Genomic DNA, 21,377 nt, shown 5'->3' with positions numbered 1-21,377 from the left:
TTGCTAATAAATTAGTTGTCTCTAGTTAGTAGAAGTGACCAACAACGTTATCTTCTTCGGGAACTTATCTGTAGATCCCACATTGTTGACATCGTTAAAGGTAAGCAGGATTACAAACTTTCTGACTACACATGTTTGTACACAGTACATCCTACACTTCTTGCACACTTGCAGCCAGTAACGCTACAGATAGATTCCACTGTAAAAACCAGAACAGAAAAGCATGGTGTAATGTTAATTTATTACCATATATTATATATTATTTATATGAACATTCAGTAGCCACAACAAGAGTTTGTGTTTGACTTTGCACACAACTGAGCTAAGCTGTTTGCGTTCGCACATCTTGAGTAAAACAGGCTTCATGGGGACATCTCAAACACAATGTTATAGTTCCTTGTGGGGACCAGTTGTCTCTGCGTTGCCCAAAGTCAAACACTGACTAAAGGTTTGCTGTGCACACATCTTGAGTTAAACAGGCTTCTTGGGGACATCTCAAACACAATGTTATAGTTCCTTGTGGGGACCAGTTGTCTCTGTGTTGCCCAAAGTCAAACACTGACTAAAGGTGTGCTGTGGGGACGTCGTGAATGTCCAGAATAGAGTGATATTTGACAGTCTTGGCAGGGTTGAGGAACTGCATAGATAAAACTTTATACATTACATAGACTGTATAACATCAATGTTTACTGTATTATTTTATCCAGGTCATTTAATATGCAAGTAACATAAATATCAATGTCTGTTGTCCTGCTTTCAGCTCATCAATTGTGCTTAGACTCTAGACAAGGAACCTCTGCAGACACACAACGAAACCAGCAATGGCTCAGAGTTTGGCAGTTTTTGTTTACATTTACATCAGCAAAAGGTCTATTGAACATGTTACATTTATATACAACCTTTTAAAAAAGCAGTTGAAAGTTTTGTATGTTACTGTTTTGTTTTGGAGGTCCCATAATGGCGGACTGATGTATTATTATTTTCCATATATATTCTGTATATATATGTGGTCTACTATTTTAAAACTAAAGCAACAAGAGTTTGATTGTTTTCAGGTTAATTTAATATATATATTTAATTTTTATAACTGCATTTTGGCTTACAAAAACAAATGGCAATTAAAGGTTTATTGCATTGTTATTGGAAGTGTCATGTCTTGGTGTTCAATTAGTAGTTAATTGTAGTTTTATTATGATGGTACTAGGGGATTTACGTAGTAGTAAGATTATTAACAGTTGTTGACTGTAGTAATAATGGATGACAAAATGGATAGTGGATAATAGTGTAAATTAGAAGGATTTAAAGGTTTGACTTGTGTGGCAAATATGGGTTGGGTTAGTATATAATTAACTTATCTTTCAATCCTCGTACTTAGGGATAGCCGTTCAGTACTTCATCAAATCGATATTTCTTTCAAACCAAAGAATATCAGTAGATTATAAAATCAGCTTTTTGTGAAGATAACTACGTGGTGCTTTGTCACATATTACATCTACACAATACATGAACAACTCAGCTGTTTCAATATCTACATTTTCATTGATGTATGTTGCGCTCTTCCCTCCATGGTGTTAGGGATATGTTGGGGTGTGGAGGGGAGTGCAATGGGGCTGGGTTATTCAGTAAGTGATTTGCTCAAAACAGGTTGTAGAGTGACATAACATTTGATATGATATAATAAAGCATAAAGTTTGTAGCCACAATGATAAAGTAATCCCAGGAACACCCCAGACACAGCCTGACCAAAGTACTGGAGGGGTGGAGACGAACAACACCAGGCATTCTGTCAAATCAAAGAATAAAAATGACCCGCTAAACTCTACTGACTGAACGTCACTGTTATTCCAAGGTTTATGGTTGGGATAGAGCAAATAGTTAATACTGGAGTGCAATTATCCACGCATGATCCGTCAAATGGCAGTGACTTATTCAGCATATTCATCCAAACTCAAGGCTAAATCCTGAAACATAGACCAGTCTCTCTCCACACCTCTCTTCTGTACATGTCAGTTGCAGTCTTCTACTTAAAATGTGTATTATTTCATTATAGTAATGGGTCCCCACTAATCAAATGACCATTTGTGTGAATTATGCCAATTATATGTACATTTGGTCCCCATCAGCCATGTTCACTCGTTTTTTTTGAAGTCCCCATAAAGCATGGTCAGAACAGAGATTGTCACCTACTTGAGAAATTCAGAGATTTTAACGTGTGTCTGATTTTTCTCATACCTCTAGTACCTTTAGAAAGGGTAGTCCCCACAAGTGATGTTCAATAGAGTGGTCCCCATCAGACACAAAAACCCGTATGTGTGTGTGTGTGTGTGTGTGTGGAACATAGAGGTGCTGAGAGAGGGAGGCAGAGAAAGAGAGAAGGAGAGAGTTGGAAAGAGAGTTACAAAGAGAAAGAACTATTCTGAGAAAGATAAGGAAAGGATGAGATAGAGAGAGAGTTGGAGTACACAGAGAAAGGACAGAGGTAGAAAGAGAAAGCTTTACATATAGAGAGGTAGAAAGATGGAGCTAGACAGAGAGAGAATGAAAGAAAAAGCTATACAGAGAGACAGTAAGAGATAGAAAGAAACCTCTCACGGTCCTCATCCTCCTCATCATCCTCATTCTCCTCTCACCCTCCTCTTCTTCCTCATCCTCCTCCCACCTTCCTCCTCCTCTTCCTTATCCTTTCACCCTCCTCTCCCTTCTCTCACCATTCTGTTTGCAGCCACCCCTCTCACCAGACTGCTCTAGTTGTCCCAGTGTCAGGTGGCAAAGGAGGGCCACCAAGGGTGTCAAACTTGATGTCCTTTCTGGCTCAATGGGAAGGGGAGGGGCTTCAGCGTGGTCATCATGGCGTGAAGGTCTACAACCCTACCCTATGTCTACAACCCAGCCTTCATTAAAAACATCCAAGTCATTAGTCTAAGTAAAAACAAACTACACTACCATACATCCATACTACATCCATCCCTCTCTCCACTCCTCTCCTCTCCTATTTGTCTCTGTTTCTCTGTCTCTTTCTCTCTCACTGTCTCTCCTCTCTCTCTCTTTCCTTCTCTCTGTGCCTTTCTCGGTCTCTCTTTGTCAATTAAATTCTATTCAATATGCTTTATTGGCATGAATGTTCAGATTTAACAATGTTGCCAAAGCAGTCCACAGTGAAGGTACAACATAAGTAAGTATAAACATTTCAAAGCAAAATGTACAGCATAGTATGCATATATACAAACATACATGTACATCTACGTGCACATGCTGTACATATACATACACTTTATGTACTGACAGACTCTGTCTCTCTCTTCTCCTCCCTACAGAGTACAGTATAATCTATTCCAGAACACATTCCGATGTTCTATTCCGGCAGGTGAATATAGAATGATCCATTAAGGATCATCTTGGTGTGTGTATGTGTGTGTGTGTGTGTGTGTGTGTGTGTGTGTGTGTAGGCATTGCTCATTGTGTAAGTTTATGAAGTAAAGTGAGAGTATGAGAAGCTGGAGATTAAATCCACCAGAATGGATAAGACTGTTAGCCCACACACACACACAAAACACACACACACAAACACACACACAATCGTTTCAATGGACTGATCCATTTGCTGCTGAAAGACCAGTGGGAGAGTTTAACTCAGATCTGCTTAAAAAGAGGCGCGTTTGTTTTGCTGCTCTAAGATTATATTCAGTCAGCAGATGGTGGTTTTGGGCTGGGCTGAGCTATTCTGGGAGTTGCTGGTGGTTTAACACTGTTGGGTAACACTCCACTTATTGCCCCCTCCAGGAATACACTCCCAGGTCACTGACCTGCTCACTGTACCCTTACTGAGGAGAAGAGAGGAGAGGAGAGGAGTGGAGAGGAATGAAAAGGAGAGGAGAATAGAGAGGGGGGAGGAGGGGAAAGGAATGGAAAAGAAAGGAAAGAAGAATAGAGGAGAGGAGAGGAGAGAGGGATGAAGGATCTCAGGGGGCACACAGTGGCAGACCTGACATGGTGTGAACAGTCAGGGTGAACAAGAGTCTGTTCTCCCCTGTCTCTCTCTCTCTCTCTCTCTCTCTCTATTTCTCTTTCTCTCTCTCTCTCTCTCTCTCTCTCTACCTCTACCTCTCTCTCTCCTTCCCTCTCCTTCCCTCTCCCTCCCTCCCTTCCCATTTTGTCTCCCTCTCTCTTCTTTTGACCTCCATCTCAGTCACTTCTGTCACTCAGCCAGACAGTTGGTCTCTGGTGATGTGTACCGTTCAAAGAACGTTAAAACAGATAGGGAAAGAAGCAGAGTGTGTGTGGTTGTTTGTGTGTGCGTGTGTATGTGTGTCAACAGATTGCTGTTGTGTGTGTATGTGTGTCAACAGATTGCTGTGGCTGTGGAGCTATTTTTGTGTGAGTCCACAAGGTCTTGTAACATACAACTGACCCTGCCCTATTCTCAGAGACAGATGAACCTACATGCTGTCACAAACACACACACACACTCAAGTAGACTCACATGCAGGCACACACAAACACACACACTCACATGCAGGCATACACACACAAACACACACTCACACAAACTCATATGTAGGCATACGTGCACAAATGCACACACACTCACTCTAACATAGACCTACAAACAGACAGACACACATATACATAACATATTACCTAGTCAAACCCTACTGCTTGTGTATTTTGAGTGGTCTGGTCTTGACCTGGTCCGAACCTGCCTTGTTCTTGGTCTTGACTCGGTCTCGACCCCTCAAAGTCTTGGTCTTGTCTTGGTCTCGATACACTCTGGACTTGGTCATGACTTGGTCTCGGTTTAGGTGGTCTTGACTACAACACTGGCTGAGATATCCTTCACCCCCCTGACAGGTTAGCAGAGACAGAACCAGGGTGGAGGATGGGATGGTGGAGGTTGGGGGTGGAGGCTAGAAGGGTGGAGGCTGGGAGAGTGGAGCCTGGGGGGTGGAGGTTGGGGGGTGGAGGCTGGGTAGTGGAGGCTGGGGGTGGAGGCTGGGGTCCTTCCGATTAGGCTCTAGGACTACCACAGTGTCCACAGTGGACTACATCTAGAAGTAAATCTTTCACCAGCCTAATCTCATGCGCACACACGCACACCAAGGCACACACACATCACATACAGACACCCACACACATACTCCCACACACATATACACACAAACACGGTTTCCCTCCCACACACACACCAACGCACACACGTACCACATACAAACACCAACAGACATGCACACACAGACACACACACACATTCCCTCCCCAACCTTCTCTCTTTCCCTTTCTCTCTCTCTCTCTCTCTCTCTCTCTCTCTCTCTCACACACACACACAGCAGTTTAGAGTCAGCATGAGAGGTTTTACACACTTTGAAACGCAGACCGGCCCACGACCGTGTATTATTATAATATTTTTTCTTTTTTTGCATACAATAATTTAAGCAGGAAGCACAATGACAAATGAGGTGGAGCCTCTGTGAGATAAGAGTTGAGAGAGGTTAGAGGTCTGTGTTTCACACACTTGACCTGAAGAGGAGAGGAGAGGATGTACTCTCAACATCCTTTATTTTCTTGCGTCCTATCTATCCTCCCCCCTGAAACACGAAGAGAGGGAGACAACAAAAGGGAAAGAAAGAAAAATAAACAAAGAGAGAGAGAGGTTACAGTCTTTACTGTAGATTACTGTACATTACTGTTACAATACCTGCACATAGTGTACATCAGAATAAGACCAGAACAGAGTGTGTGTCTTTTAGCTGTGAGTGTGTGTGTCATAGGTGTGTGTGTGTTTATCTAGGTGTGTGTGTCTCATTAGTGTGTGTGTCTGGGCCAATCAGCCTTTCATATCTGTCAAGGCCTAACAACGCCATAAATCACAATCTAATACTGATGTGTGACCTTTGTTTGTGTGTGTGTGTGTGTGTTCCTCTATACACGGACAACAAACACCATGTATGTCTACATTTAGAGATGCTGAAACAAGCAGAACTGAAGTAAACTAAACACACACACACACACAAACACACTGACACATACACACACATGCATACACACACACGCTCAGGATCTAGGCCATGATGGTTCTGCTTGGCTAGATGCAGGCATAAATCACACCATGACATTGTTCCAAGCTAGAAACAGGAACAAGCTCTTGGATCATACACACACAGCACACACCACACACATATATACACGTGCACACTCCCCCCCGTACACACTCACCCCCATGCACAATACAGCGGCACACACGCCACACACATGGGAGCAACATTTACATGGGCTGTTAGGCTTACACTCTCACACACTGCACACACACACACCAGTGCACATGTACACACACGCATGGACAAGTGTTGAATGAGGATTCATGGTGGTCATGATTCTATAGGCATGGATGAGGTTACAGACACACATCAGTTCTTGCAACAGGTCATTGGTTAAAGTTTATAAGTCATTGATCACCAGTACCCAAATGGAACATACTAGTGATCCGGATTATGTTTATACTAATACTGTCTGAGTAGAAAGAATGAAAAGAAAGAGACTGGAGAGAGCGAGATGTGGAGATAGAGGGGGAGAGAGATAAAGAGAGATTAGATGGAGAGACCGAATGAGAGAGATTTGAGATTGAGAGAGACAGAGAAAGATCGTTTCGTAATTATACTACGGACATAGCTGGATCCTCAGGGCACAAATATGTGCTGCCCACCAGCCTGCCCGCTTCTCTGTCTGTCTGTCTGTCTGCTTGCCTGTCCATATGTCTATCATCTGTCTGTCTGCTTCTCTGTGTCTGTCCATCTGTCTGTCTGTCTGCCTTTATCTTCCTGCCAGTCTGTCCGAAAAAATTACTTTATAATCTGACGTCTACTACATAGTGTTAATCAAATAAACAGCTTTGTTTGCTTGACCTAAATCAAAACAATACAGCTATACTGTAAGTTAACAGTTGTGCTGCCCTGGTAACTAAAACAAGTGACCCCAAAGGAGAAGACTGACCTACACGAGGTCATTGTGTCTACGACCCCGTCAGCTGTTTACTTGTTTATAAATTATGCTCGGAGGAGAGGCGAGGACAGGAGGAAAGAGGACAAGAGTGCAGAAAAGAGAGGGGGGAGAGAAAGAGAGGATAAAAGGAAAAAGAGGAAAGGACAGGAGAGAGAAGAGGAGGAGAGTGGAGAGAAAAAGGGAGGATAGAAGAGGGGGAGGGAGGAGGAAGGAAGGGAGGGAGGGATAGAAGAAGAAGAGGGCAGTCGTGTGTCTGATGCAGTCCATCACTCAAGGGGGAAATCAGCGATGGATGTGATGAGCATGGTGATGGTTACATAAGCACATTACAGCCATGCACACACTCAATCCCTCTCTCTCCCTCTCTCACCCCTCCCTCTCCCCACCTCCCTCCTTCCTCCATTCCCCCCCACCACTTCATCCCCCCTCATCACCTCCTTCCACCTCCCTCAATACCCCTCTCCCCCCCCCCCCTCTCCTCAGCCAGGCTAGCACACCCTGTAGCTCGTTATTGTAACCTTGAATGTCAGTTCCAACTGTGCCACCACACCATCAGTACACCCCGGCCCCCCCAACCCCCTGCCCTCTCACATCTGCCCACGCCCCAAACCCTCCCCCACCTCCACCTCCATGTCACACTTCCCAGGGTAGGTCGAGTGCTGTCACTCCCCCCCCCCACCACCCTACAGGGCATGTCTACCAGATGGTTCATCCAGGGTTCATACAGGCCCCCACATCACGCCCTCCCGACCCCCCCCCGCCCCCCCCCGCCCCCCATTTCACCACCCCAGGCTCTCATGTGTGGTCAACAGGCTGCCCTATGGGACTCCCATACAAAGGTGACAGGGCTAAATGTGTCTCAGAAGCCACACACATGCACACAGACATACACACACTCACATGCACGTACCCATGTGTGGAAAAACACACACACACACACTACCATGCATACACTCATGTCATGGCATTGTATTCTTTGTAGGCATGTTGTCAGAAAGAAAGCGGGGATCACTCCTGGCATTGTGGTCACTGTAGTATCAAAACACATTAAAACTGATCTACGATCAATGAACTGTGATCAATACTTTACTTAGAGGGTAACTCAAGCCCGCTATTGGTTTCCTCTCTTCCTGCCTTTCTTTCTCTCTCTCTCTCTCTCTCTCTCTCTCTCTCTCCTTGTTCTCTCTTCCTCTCTACGCCCCTTCTCTCTCTGTCTCACTTTCTCTCTGTCTCTCTCTTTCCCTCTTTCTCTTTATCCCTCTCTCTTTATAACGAAAATAATCCGTAGTGTGTGTCTGTGTCTGTCACTGTGTGTCTGTCTGTATTTGTGTGTGTGTGTGTGTTTTCACACACATCACCACTCCCTCCATTATGTAAATGTGTAAGGATGAAAAAGGGATGAGTTCATCTGAGCTTAAATGAAATGTGCGTCATTGTTAATGAGATCAATACCCATTGATCCTCAGGAAGAGAGAAATGATACCTGCCATTGCCATAGGCTGACAAAAACATTAACACACTCATAACTCAACACACTCATAACTCAACATCTTCTACATAATTAGTTTTTCACAATTGTTAACACACATTTCTCAAAACAATAACGGCTTTCTCAAAACTGCACACACAAAACTGAAAACCTCACACACAAAATGCTAAACCTGACACTTCCTTTGCAAGATGATTCTTTGCCATCAAATCTCTTACCTGTTCACAAAATGCAACTCGTGATCTCATTTGGTACACACAGCCATATTTTCATATGACACACACATACCATTCATAACAGTACACACAATAAGCATTTGCTGCACACTACCAAGCATTCACAGCACACAGTAGTGCAAAATTGAAAACACAATTCTAGAAATGGAACACACCATATGAATGACAGTGACTGGAGAGTGAGCCATTTCAACTTGTGTAAAATGTCTCAGTCTAGGCCTAATTTTTTCATAGTCAAACATAAAACAGCACACATGCGGCAAAACAAGTTTTATTTCTGAACAGTACAGTACTGTCAACGGGCCTGCTCAACCCATTGCAGCACACAAAGTGATGTTCCCATCACGCTGGCCGGGGACCTCAACAATGGCGCGCTGGCCAATGACATTTCTGCCCCGGTGCCTCCTCATCACCAGGTTGAATCCAACCTCATCAATGAATATGTATTCATATAGCTCATTAGCTGTGTCATGCTCCTGGATCCGCTGGAACAGACAGCATGATAATGCAAGTTATAGTATGGACACAGATGGGTTAACACAGTGGGCTACAGTGAGAGACTGTAGAAAAGGAACAATATTGGATTACAGGTACAATACATGCATGTGTCAGTGCTGAATGTATGGGACTTACAAGCACAAACTCTTGCCGTAACTCCTTGATGTGGTCTGTGTTCCGGTCGAATGGGACCCTGTACACTTGTTTCATCCGCATGGCATTCCTGCGGAGAACACGGTCCAGTGTAGAGAGGCTGATGGTCTGGATGTTTCTGAATGTGGCATGGTCAGCCAGGATCCTGGTTTGTATCTGTCGGAGTGTGATAGTATTGTTTTCACGAACCATTTTCACAATGTCAGTCTCCTGTTCGGCTGTGAAAGTGCATGTTCTTCTTCCACGGTGTGGTTCTCTTTCAGTCCTGCAAAATACAAATACAGTGAGCACACTGTATTATATTGATATGCAGTATTTCAGTACACAAGGCAAAAATAATTCATACCTGTTCTCCATTCTAAAGGTTCTAATGATGGCAGCAACTGTGAAGCGGCTGAGATTTGGTTGGACCCTCTGGCCAGCCTCCCTCATGCTCAAACCATGGTTGAGCACATGGTCAACCACGGTGCCCCGAATATCATTAGAGATCAACGTTCTGCTTCTTCTTTCTCCTCCTCCTCCTTCTTCTTCTCCTCTTCCTCTTCCTCATCCTCCTTCTTCTTGTCGTCCTCCTCTTCCTCCTCCTTATCCTCCTCCTCATCCTTGTCATCCTCTCTCTCCTCTTCCTTGTCCTCTTCCTTGTCCTCTTCCTTGTCCTCTTCCTTGTCCTCTTCCTTGTCCTCTTCCTTGTCCTCCTCTTCCTCCTCTCACTCTTACCCCTCTCCTTCTCTGGTTGTTCTAAGTTCTCCATTGTTCACCAAACAAAACAAAGGCTCAATGCCCTTTTTATGCTGCAGTCCTGATCGCAAATTGCTCACCAGACCTGAGTGTTTAGAGATTTGAATATTTGTGTGTTGTAGGTTGATGCTTTGAGACTTTACTTGAGAAGTGTGTGCAACAACTGAACATTGTGTGTAGTGTTTTGACAACAAGGTTATGTGTAATTGACATCAGTGTGTAAACAAGGAAAGTCAGAGTCTAACGCAGATAAGGGAGTGTGAAGTAGTGCCAAATTGGGTCGAGCAATTGGTACATGAAGTTAAGGTTGTGGAAATTGTGATTTTTGCTTTTTGTGTGTTAACAATTGTGAAAAACTGTAACACATTCAACACACCCAACATCTTCATGTAAACACACATAACTCAACACACTCAAAATACTCAACACACTCAACACACTTGACACATCCTCAACACTTTAAACACACTCAACACCTTCATCTAAACACACTCATATCTCAACACGCTCAACAAACTCAACACTCAACACGCTCAACAACCTCCCTTTACGTAACACACTCAACACTATCAATTCACTCAACACACACTTGTCAGTCAACACACTCACCCTTTGTGGTGTTACACACAAAACACATTTACACCTTAATAATATGAACAACCTCAACACTCTTGACAAATCAATTGGCACAGATAGAAAAATGAACATTTACCTTTATTTTGCAGTAGTAGTGGTAGTAGTAATAAGGGCACATTTCAGTACAGACTGTAAACAGGAAGTAATAAAAGAACTGTAGGGTTAACATTACACAGCGTCATAGCAACCACAGTTTCCAGAAAAACTGGGTTTAAAAATTCTAAAGAATGTTATTGTTTTTTCAAAATACTTTCAAATACTTCCTTTGAACATTTGCTCTTGTCTGTCCCGAGCATGTTATTGTGTCCACTGTACCAAGCAAGATCGACCGAGCACAGAAAAGTATTTGAAATGATTTGAGATTCAGTATTTGGAGCCAGACTTTTCCCTGGCTTGCCCGCCTAGTTGGGGCCAGGTTTTTAAGACCTCTCCCTGGAACGTCTGGCCACACCCTGGAGAACATCCATAAACGCTTCAACACACTACATTAGAAACGCTTTACAATACTCTCCCATCCATCCGTGTGTCTGTTCAATGTTGAGGTAGGGACTCCATCTTTGCTCTCTAGAACTATAACCTTTATAAACACTTTAGACCCCCATCACCTTAGAGAATATTTTTGTTTTACAGGTCCCACCCCAACACAGACTGACTGACATACACCGTCAGAATAATCATGAACACCGTTTGACAGACGGTTTGTGACCTTTTTGTTTATCCACTGCACACATGAATGACAGAAACACAAGCATACACCCCTTAACCTTACCAATCATTATTTTGCCCACACTCACAATTTTTCAACATATTTTTGATTATTAACATATTTGAATTTCCACTGAACTGATTCAGCTCATGCCAACTTCAACCATGCAGTTTTGATTCCCGAACTCTGTCCACTTAGAACCATTTGGTTTAATCCTAGGTTGAATATATCAAGGTTGAGACAACAATGTCATCACTGTTGAAGTTTGGATTTCATGGGACCAGCGCAAAAACCTAACAGCAGCTAATGGTTTCTCATTAAAACAAACAAATTATGCAATCGATGGTATAATCAGGCTACCTCACAATACATTATAAAAATGTATTTAATCTAGTGAAATTCTACATGACAACCAACAATGTTGACATACATCCACTTTGAGACCAAACTGCAAACATTTTCACCATCCACCGTAATGCCTTCAGTTAGTAAAAGCTGGTCCCATGTCGGTGCCCATAAGCGGTTCACTTCTGCAAAATAAACAAAAGCTTGGGTGTAATCAATCGACGTATCTCAACCTTCAGATATTGATCCTAGGTTTAAGTTAGAATCATATAAATCATCTAGCATGGTCCTGTCACCAAACACAGCAATCAGTGGCAGTGATGGTCACATGGTTCATTGGTAACCCCTTAACATTATTCACCAGCAATAAAAACCAACATTATCAAACATGTTAAAAAGGTCTGCTAAATGAACAAATGTTAAATCACATCATGGAGACAAACTGTAACCAGATTACAGAAAGAATAGGAAGCGTTCATGTCAGTGGGCAGATAAGACTGGATGAATCAATCTGAACAGTCTAACGCGGTTTCCTCAGATCTCTTTCACTCATGTCCCTTGGGAACCTTAAGAAGTCATTTGATTTTTCTGAGCGGGTCTGAGCGAGTCTGTAGTTTGGCACTAGAGGACAGATACTGTGACGGGCGCAGAATGCCCATCAACGTGTCATCATTAGCATATGTACTGTTTTGAGGCCGTCCCAGGAGGCTTTCCATCAGCGGAGTCGATGTATGAGTCGATACATTAAACTCCCTGATCAGCATTATCTGGGGTCAATTTAAAAAAAACTGGGGGCTGGGCGGGGAGGTAGGGTAGCTAGCCATAAAGAGAGACCAGGGATGGCCAGTCATAGACAGAGAGACCAGTGGTAGCTAGGTAAAGAGAGAGAGAGAGACCAGGTGTACCTAGGTAGAAGGAGAGACCAGGTGTAGCTAGGTAGAAAGATTGACCAAGTGTTGCTAAGTAGAGAGAGAGAGAGAAAGAGAGAGGCCAGAGGCGAGCTCAGCCATTACTGAGTGCATGGGATCTTAATAGAACAGCCAATGGCTGACTAGCATTGGTGGGCCTCAGTAGAGCAGCCAATGGCTTACTATCCTTGGCAGGCCTCAGTAGAACAGCCAATGGTTGACTTGCATTGACAGGGTCTGAGTGGAACAGCCTATGACTGAAGGGCGTTGGAGGGGCTGGTTGGTGCGAGGCCAGGAGCAACTTATTGAGCCAAAAGCTTTTTCCCTGTCGCGTCTATATTTAAACTACATCGGATTTTCCACAGCCGGAAAATCAAACGCTTAATTTGAGAACAGCAGCACTGGTTGAATCTCTCTCTCTCCCCCTTCCTATTTCTATTCCCCTGTCTTATTCTCTGTCTTTCTATTTCTCTCTCCTACTACTGCTTATCTCGCTCTCTCTCTCCCCCTCTGCTCTCCCTCCCACCTCTCTCTTTCTTTCTCTCATGCTCTCTCACTCTCAACTTTATCTCTATCTCACTCCCTCTCTTCATCCCCCCTTCCTTCCTCCAACCCCGTCTGTTTCCTCCCCCCTACTCCTCTCTCTCTTTTTCCTCTTCCCATTCCCCCTCTCTCTCTACAGAATAATAATGTTGGTTCAACCAGACACCTGTGTTAAGTGTTGTCGCCCGCAGTTAAACTCTGCCACCAACAGATCATAAAAAAGATAAAACTGTCCCTTTAAACCCACCTCTTCAGCTCATACTCTAACCCTGGGGGGGTCAGAGGTCGTGGTGGGAAGGGGGTGGATACGGAACCAGGCCACTAACATCGCGCCACGCTGTGAAATTACACCCACAGTCCAATTACCCTAACTAGTTGTCGATATAAACACTGTCTCCTGTTGAGAATGGAGATGTGTGTGTGGAAGCAGGCTCATAGCTAATAAACTCCACTCCTCTCAAATCCTAATCTAGGCCAGAGGGAAGACCGCAGCATCCTCTCATCATCCAAGAACACCCAGAGCAACGAAACGTCCCCTCCTCTCCTCTCCTCTATTCTCCACTCCACTCCTCTCGTCTCTCCACCTCTCCCGTTCCTCTCTTCTTGTCTCTCTCCTCCTTTCTTTTCCTATCCTCTCCTCCCTCTCCTCTCCTCTTCTATTCCTTCATCTCTTCTCCTCTCTTCTGCTCTCCTCCCTCTCAGCAAGTTGGGAAAGGTCAAACAGAGAGCTGTATTCTGGTTGGCTGACCCCGGCAGGCCTGCCTTCACACGCCTCATCCTCATGTGATCCGTTACATATGAACATCCCTCGGCTCGGACGGCGTGTAACAATGTCATGGTTGACAACGTTCGTCTGGGCACGGGGAAACCAGCAGACCTGGGGCTGGAGGAAGGGCGGAGGGCTGAAGGGGTGTAGGAAGGGAGGAGGAGCAGGGTTGGAGGAGGGGTAGAGGATGGGAAGAGAGTGGAAGAGAGGTGGAGGGGTGGAGAAGGGTTGAATGATAGGTGGAAGAGGCTTGAAGGAGGGGTAGAGGATGGTTGGAAGAGTTCTTGTTCTGGCTTGCTTCATCCAGCAGCACCAACAGCACTCCCTCAGAGTGTAAAGACACTTTTAGTGTGTGTGTGTGTGTGTGTGTGAGCGTATCAGTGTGTGGGTGTGTAAGAATCCAGCTCAATGAAGCCTGAGGCTGCCTCAACTGTGAAATGTTGTGTCTAGAGGCCCGGGGAAGAGTGTGTGGGGAGGGAGGGAGGTAACAGCCCCAGTCTGCTCGAAACACGCCTTCCCCAAGAAGAAAAAAAAAAAAAATTATGTTCTTCTAAACCAGGCTTGACAATCGCTGTCAGCTTGGTGCTGTGAGGAGCTGTGAGCAGGCAAAGGGACTCCACTGCACAGGAACCAGACTGAAATATTTAGACTTCCTGCCTGGACAGAAACCTCCAAACTCTCAGTCTGGTGTCCACACCTCGCCACTACAGCCAACACAGAGCCCACAGCATCTATACAGCTAGAGCTTTCACTGTATTAACAACATCTTTATAATCATCATCACACGGCCTGTCTTAGTAGAGATAGAGGAGCCAAACGGAAGCAGTTTAATTGTCGTCATCCTAATTCTCATCTTCATTCTCCTCACTGGTTACTTGTTTTCTGACACTCTACCTCAGCAAAAAGTGTTTTTACCCCCCAAATGAATGACCAGTTAGAGAACCAAAAAGCAAATACACACTTTCGAGGATATTGTCAAAAGATATAAAAACAATTATCCAAATGTTGTGTCCTTTGGGACACAGCACACTGTACAGGAAGCAACCAGACATCTAGCTACACATCTACTTCTCTGGTCTACTGGTAAATCTCCAGAACTCTACACACCACTTCAAACCAGAGCATGCAGCAGTCAACACACAGATACATACTTCCCTCCTTAGTTCTCCATCCTTCCTTCCTTGCTTAATTCCTTCTTTCAAGTTGTGGAACATTGAGGGACAAACCCAGTTTAGCTCATGAACAAACGTTGTTTTGCAGATAGTTATCCAGGATAAAGTGCCTTCTTTTTTTAACATTCTGTAGGTTTCCATAGTGATTAAAGAAGTGAAATAAGTCTTAAGGTCTGCAGTGAAGCTCAGTTCAGTTCTGTAGTCCCACCATTAGCCAAGGGTCCTTAGAGACTTTCCCTCTCTCCTATTACTCTTTCCCTCTCTCATCCCTCCCTCCCTATCTCTCACCCCTTTCCGTCTCCCATTTCTCTTTCTTTCTTTCCTTCCTTCTCTCCCTCTATCGCTCTCCATCCCTCCCTCTTTCCCATTACTCCCTCCCTTCCTTTCCCTCCCTCCATATCCCCCTCTCCCTTTCTCTACCTCCGTTTCTACCTCTCTCTCTTTCCCATCCCTCTCTCCATGTTTCCCATTCCTCCATTCCTCCCTCCCTTTCTCCTTCCCTCCACATCCCCCTCCCTTTCTCTCTCCCCTTCTTGCACCTCCACCTCTCTCCCTCCTTCCCTCCTTCTCGTCCTCCCTCCCACTGTCTCTCCCTCACCTCCTCCCTCCCTCAGTCACTTCCTCAACCCCTCTTTCCCTCAGTCTCTACCTCCCTCCCTGTCTGTCTGTCTGTCACTCCAGAGACTCAGCAGGTGACAGCTTTGTGCTGGCCATTCTGGGTGATGGGGTGGATCTTGTCCAGAGAAACGTCAGCGTCACTGTCCAGCGCCCCGGATGCGGCGGGGGATGCCACAACGCCCTCCCCCCCCTCCTCACCCTCCCTCCTCCCGCCCAGCTCCTCCTCCTCCTCCTCCTCCTCCCCCGCCCTCCTCCTCCCCCCCAGTTCCTCGTCCGGACAGGGCACGCGGTGGGGGATGACGTAGGCTGCCCCCTCGCCCCCCTCCCTGGGGGTGAGGCCCCGAGCCTGGCACTGGGAGTTGGAGTGTGTGAGCGAGGCGTGGCCGGGGCCGATGTTGTTGGCACCGTTGTTGTTGGCGCTGAGGATCTCGATGGCGTTGCTGCCGGGGCACAGACGATGGCAGCCCAGCAGGATGGAGAAGGCGCGTCGGAAGTCGGCATTGAAGGCGTAGATGATGGGGTTGAGCGAGGAATTGGCCCAGCCGAACCACACGAACACGTCGAAGGTGGTGGAGCTGACACAGGGGAAGTCGGACCGGCCCCCAGACGGATTGGGGTGGTCGCAGAACGGAACCATGCAGTTGAGGATGAAGAACGGCAGCCAGCAGCACACAAACACACCCATGATGACCGACAGGGTCTTCAGGACCTTGGTCTCCCGCTTGAAGGACATCTTGAAGGAGCTCTCCGTCTCCATGGCGGCGTTGGCGCCCATGCTGCAGTGGCGGCTCTTGGCGCTAGCAGCAGCACGCTCCAGGGCCGAGATCCGGCGGATCTGCTTCTGGGCGATGCGGTAGATGCGTGTGTAGGTGACGATCATGATGGCGACGGGGATGTAGAAGGAGATGAGCGAGGAGGAGATGGCGTAGGTGCGGTTCAGGCTTGAGTCGCAGTTATCAGGGGGCGGATCTCCGCCGTACGTGGCATTGAGCTCGGCCAGCGTCTGGGCCTTGTGCCAGTTGAGCTGGACGGGGATGAAGGAGATGAGGACCGACAGTGTCCAAGCCACGCTGATCATCACGAAGGCCACTCGCTGTGTCATCTTCCGCTCGTAGCGGAAAGGCGAGGAGATGGCCCAGTAGCGGTCCACACTGATCACGCACAGGTTCAAGATGGACGCCGTGGAGCACATGATGTCGCACGCCACCCACACGTTGCAGAAGGCGCCGAACGGCCAGAAGCCCACGATCTCTGTAGCGGCCTTCCACGGCATCACCAAGATGGCGACTAGGAGGTCAGAGATTGCCAACGAGATCACAAAGAAGTTGGTGACCTTGGAGCGCAGGTGGCGAAACTTGGTGACGGCAGCACACACCAGCGTGTTGCCGAGCAACGTGGTGAGGATGAGGAGGAAGAGGAAACATCCTGTCAGGACTCGCTTGGACGAGCCTCTCTCACCTGGCAGCAGGCCGTCGCCGGGGTGAGCGGACACAGAGAAGTTCAGATCCATCGTTTCCGTCAGAAAGGGGTGCAGAGGGGGGTGGGGGGGGTCACCCCATACTTCCACCACCACCTGGGGAGGGGGGGGGGGCTGGGGGGGGGACTGGGGGGGGGACTGGGGGGGGGGGGTTAGACGGGGGACAGGGTGGGGGAGAGCTGTCTAGGGACAAGCTTGTCCACAGCAACGGTCACCAACCTCATTGCCACGATGACCATCTTCCAAAACAGATAACCAGAAGAGGGTTTTTTTTCTTTAAACAATGAAAAAGAATAGAAAAGAATCAATCAATGACAAATAATGCTCTTCAGAAAATGAGCTCCAGAAAAATATCTCCATATGGCTGTTAAATTCCAGAGGGCTTTCGTTTGAAGCGCAGACAGCGAATGGACCCCAGCTGCCTATTACGACAAAATTTTGACGCGCGTGCTAGTCTAACTTTCATTCTTAAACACCCGTGAGTGCTTTTTATCCTCCGACCGCTCCGGTCAGCTGTCAACGGTCATCTGAAACTTTCAACATATTATCCTCGGCATCCAGCGCAAACCGAGGCTGAACCAATCCAATCATTAGCCTTATATACGGGCTGGTCGATGCGGGGTATCGATTGTATTTGCTCTGCGTTTATAGGATTTGTTTAATGACTCCCGAGGCGTGTCGGCGTGATTGTGTTCGTGCCTCGCTCGGTGCTCCTTTCAGCACCGCCACGCGCCTCCGGTATAGCCCGTCTCATTCCCTCAACGTGCCGCTGGACACTATGGACCGACAAGGACACTAATGCAGTCACCACTTCATCCTCTGTAGTTCTTGAAAAAAAGAAGTGGAGGTATTATGACAGAATCGAAATAATTGTTTTGGTGTGTATTGTCTCTGAGGTCGGTGTGATAACAAAGATAAAGACAACACCACATAGGCTGTGAAGCAACATAATATTATGACAATCCTTAATCTGTTTGTTCAGTTCGTTGTGGTCCCACGCTGCTGCCACCATGGAATACATTTGGACCTGTCAACTTTAAAATCGACAACCGTCTGTTATCCATCCATGTAAATCCGTCCGTTTAAACTGTCATCACGAGCCCTGCCAAATTCTGTCCTCTTCTCGTGTGTGCGTGTGTGTGTGTGTGTGTGTGTGTGTGTGTGTGAGTGTGTGTGTGTGTGTGTGTTTGTGTGTGTGGTCCTTTCGCCTCCGTGCGGGCGAGGATGCTGCCAACGATGCACGTTATTCCTTCAAATGATTATTTTGGAACGTTTCAAATCCTATATTCTCTTCACGCGCCAGGAAACAAAACAACAACACAGCTACAGATGTAGGAAGTTTAATGTTTATGAGTGTTAATACTAGGCAGTCCAGCGGTAGCTTCCTAAATCAACTCGTCGTTGCTTTCTGTCAAAACTCCAAATGAGCTCAAGTGAGCTCCCGTTCTGCGCCCTTTCCTTCCGCCACGCTCTTCTATACCGTGGCTGTCTTTTTTTTCAATCTTTTGAAGTTTCACCGGAGAGATGTGCCATTGCCTCCCCGGTCACACCGAGCACTGACAGGGTTTGAAGAACGTCACTTCTTGGATAGAACGGGCAGAACGATTGCCAAGGCACATCCACGCGCACTGTTCTGACTATCCATTCACACTCAGCTGCGCGCAGGGGGCGCGGGACTCCCCCAGCTCATTCTGCTCCGCGCGAGGCAGATGGGCCACAGCTAGAACATGGAATGCAAGAGGGAGATCGTTCGATCAGAATGTTTTAGTAGAAGCCTGCTAAATTGAAATCCTATATTTGAACAAGTCACACAAATAATGAATTCACATTATGAAAAGACAAGTGCACTATGCCACAGATACAAGCTTTTAACGTGTACATCTCTTCTAGGTATAGATAAAGGGCAGTTATTCTGGCCATCTACTCTTTTCATAGCACATAGAGGCTCAATGAGGCCACCTACTGGTCCTCGTTTACATTAGAGAGCAGGAGGAGAGCATTATGTGTGTCTGTGTCTGTGTTTGTGAATGTGTGTGTCTGTATGTGTGTGCGTATGTGTCTGTACATGTGTGTTAATGTATACCTATGCTTGTGAGTGTGTTTGTGTGTGCGTGTGTGTGTGTGTGTGTGTGTGTGTGTGTGTGTGTGTGTGTGTGTGTGTGTGTGGTGACCAATGCAACATGCTTTTGGCCCAGTGGGATGATGCATTATTTTATTGTAACAAACTTCTAAAGCTTTGGGACTCTGGGACCCTGTTACCACATCAGTCTATGTATGCGTTTGTGTGTTTGTAGGTGTGTGTAGTTGTGTATGTAGGGATGTGTGTAGGTGTGTGAGCATAGGTGTGTGTAGGTGTATTTAGGTGTCTGCTTCTGTGTGTGTAGGTTTGTCTGTGTGTGTGTGTGTGTGTGTGTATATTTCTGCAGGTGTATATGTGAGCACGTGTGTCTGTGTGTGTAAGTGTATGTGTGTCTGTGTGTATGTGTCTGTGTGTGTGTGACTAATGCATGTAGACAAGTCAGAGTGTGAGGTCCCTGACAGGTTTTCCGCCCACATCTCCCTGTAGCTCCTCACCAGGGCATGCGTGCCGCAAAGTTCAGCCCCAGACCCGTCTTCCTGTCACACACACACGTTAAACACCACACACATGCATCTACACACACAAAGACACACGCTCACACATACACCACACACACACACCTTGACACCACCAACACACTCACACACACTCACACCACACACACTCAAACAAACCAACACACACACACCACACACCCTCACACGCATACACACACACACACACACAGAGCTAGCCAACCGTGCTTTAAAGCAGCCCGCTGTGGAAGCTGTCAGAGGAAGCAGACAACACAACAAGACTCAGAGCAGCTGCACTCTGCCTCACAGTACTGGAGGGTGTGTGTGTGTGTGTGTGTGTGTGTGTGTCTAGAAGTGCGTGTGTATATGTAGGTGTGTGTGTACAGATGCGTGCGTGTGTGTGTGTAATTATAATAGGATCATTCTAAACCAATCATCACAGATCTGCGTGTGTGGAATGTTTGTTTGGGTGTGTAATATTTACAGGATCATATTTCTGTAAACTAATCATCACACATTTATGCGTGTGTACAGATAGCTGCAAAAGTGTGTTTAAGTGTGTTTGTGTGTGCAAGTGTGATGTATGTAGGATCCATTTGTGTAGTGGGGATGTGTGTTGGTGCAACAGTGTGTGGGTGTCATGTGTGTGTGTGTGTGTGTGGGTGTGTGTGTGTGGCTGGACTTGTTAGTCTACTGATCTCTACTCATGACATAAGTGTTACCCAACTCAGTGCTAGACAGGCAGGTAGACGGAGGTAGACACATTTGTACAGTAGACAGACAGGTAGACAGATATGTAGACATACAGGTAGGTAGATCTGCAGGTAGACAGACAGAGAGACAAACAGGTAGACAGATGTAAAGACAGACAGGTAGACAGACAGACAAACAGACAGACAGATATGCAGACAGTCAGGGAGACAGACAGAAGGGTATGTGCTCTTCAAAGCCAGAGAGTGAAGCGTGAACGTGTGGCTTCATGAAGGCTTTGAATAAAAAACAGTTTAATACTCCAGAGAAGGGCCATAGAGGAGAGGCACCGATTCATAATTTAACATGTTTCAATGAAACACCTCAAGGGGGGGTTTGGGGGTATATAGGGGCATGTCTGTGTGTGTGAGTGCATGTGTGTGCATAAACAAGCAGCATGTTGAGAGGGGGGTCTCAAAGATGTGTGTATGTGTGTTCATGTGTTTTCATGTGTGTGTGTGTGTGTGTGTGCGTGTGTGTGTGTGCGTGTGTGTGTGTGTGTGTAGTATACCGAGAGTGTGTGTGTGTTTGTGTGTCTGTCACTGAGAGGGTGTGTGTGTATGAGAGAGAGAGTTGTGCATGTGTGTGCATGCCCGTGTGTGCATAATCAAGTAGCATGTTGAGAAGCAGGGGGGTCTCAAAGATGTATGTGTTTGTATGTGTGCATGTCTGTGTGTGCAGAAGCAAGCAGCATGTTGAGAGGGGGCCTTTCAAAAATGTGTGTGTTTGACAGCATAGCACACAAGTTACTTAC

At 46.2% G+C, this 21,377-nt stretch overlaps 2 protein-coding genes across 2 annotated transcripts in view; one reads left to right on the top strand and one right to left on the bottom strand.

Moving 5' to 3' along the window:
* Positions 1-21,377, top strand: part of LOC136933706 (homeobox protein MSH-D-like) — a 300,351-nt gene that overhangs the window by 58,920 nt on the left and 220,054 nt on the right. The gene's annotated exons all lie outside the window — the stretch shown is intronic.
* drd1b (dopamine receptor D1b) lies at positions 15,869-17,311 on the bottom strand. The gene has a single exon (XM_067229086.1). It carries the CDS (start codon positions 17,309-17,311, stop codon positions 15,869-15,871), a length of 1,443 nt encoding a protein of 480 aa, XP_067085187.1.

The sequence above is a fragment of the Osmerus mordax genome, chromosome 25 (genome assembly GCF_038355195.1).
Source record: "Osmerus mordax isolate fOsmMor3 chromosome 25, fOsmMor3.pri, whole genome shotgun sequence".
In the NCBI taxonomy this organism is placed as follows: domain Eukaryota; kingdom Metazoa; phylum Chordata; class Actinopteri; order Osmeriformes; family Osmeridae; genus Osmerus; species Osmerus mordax.
Note: the sequence above shows the minus strand (reverse complement) of the source record. Positions and strands in the feature narration are given on the sequence as shown.

Excerpts from the sequence above, each read along its gene's own strand:
- drd1b (XM_067229086.1), bottom strand. The coding sequence starts at position 17,311 with ATGGATCTGAACTTCTCTGTGTCCGCTCACCCCGGCGACGGCCTGCTG.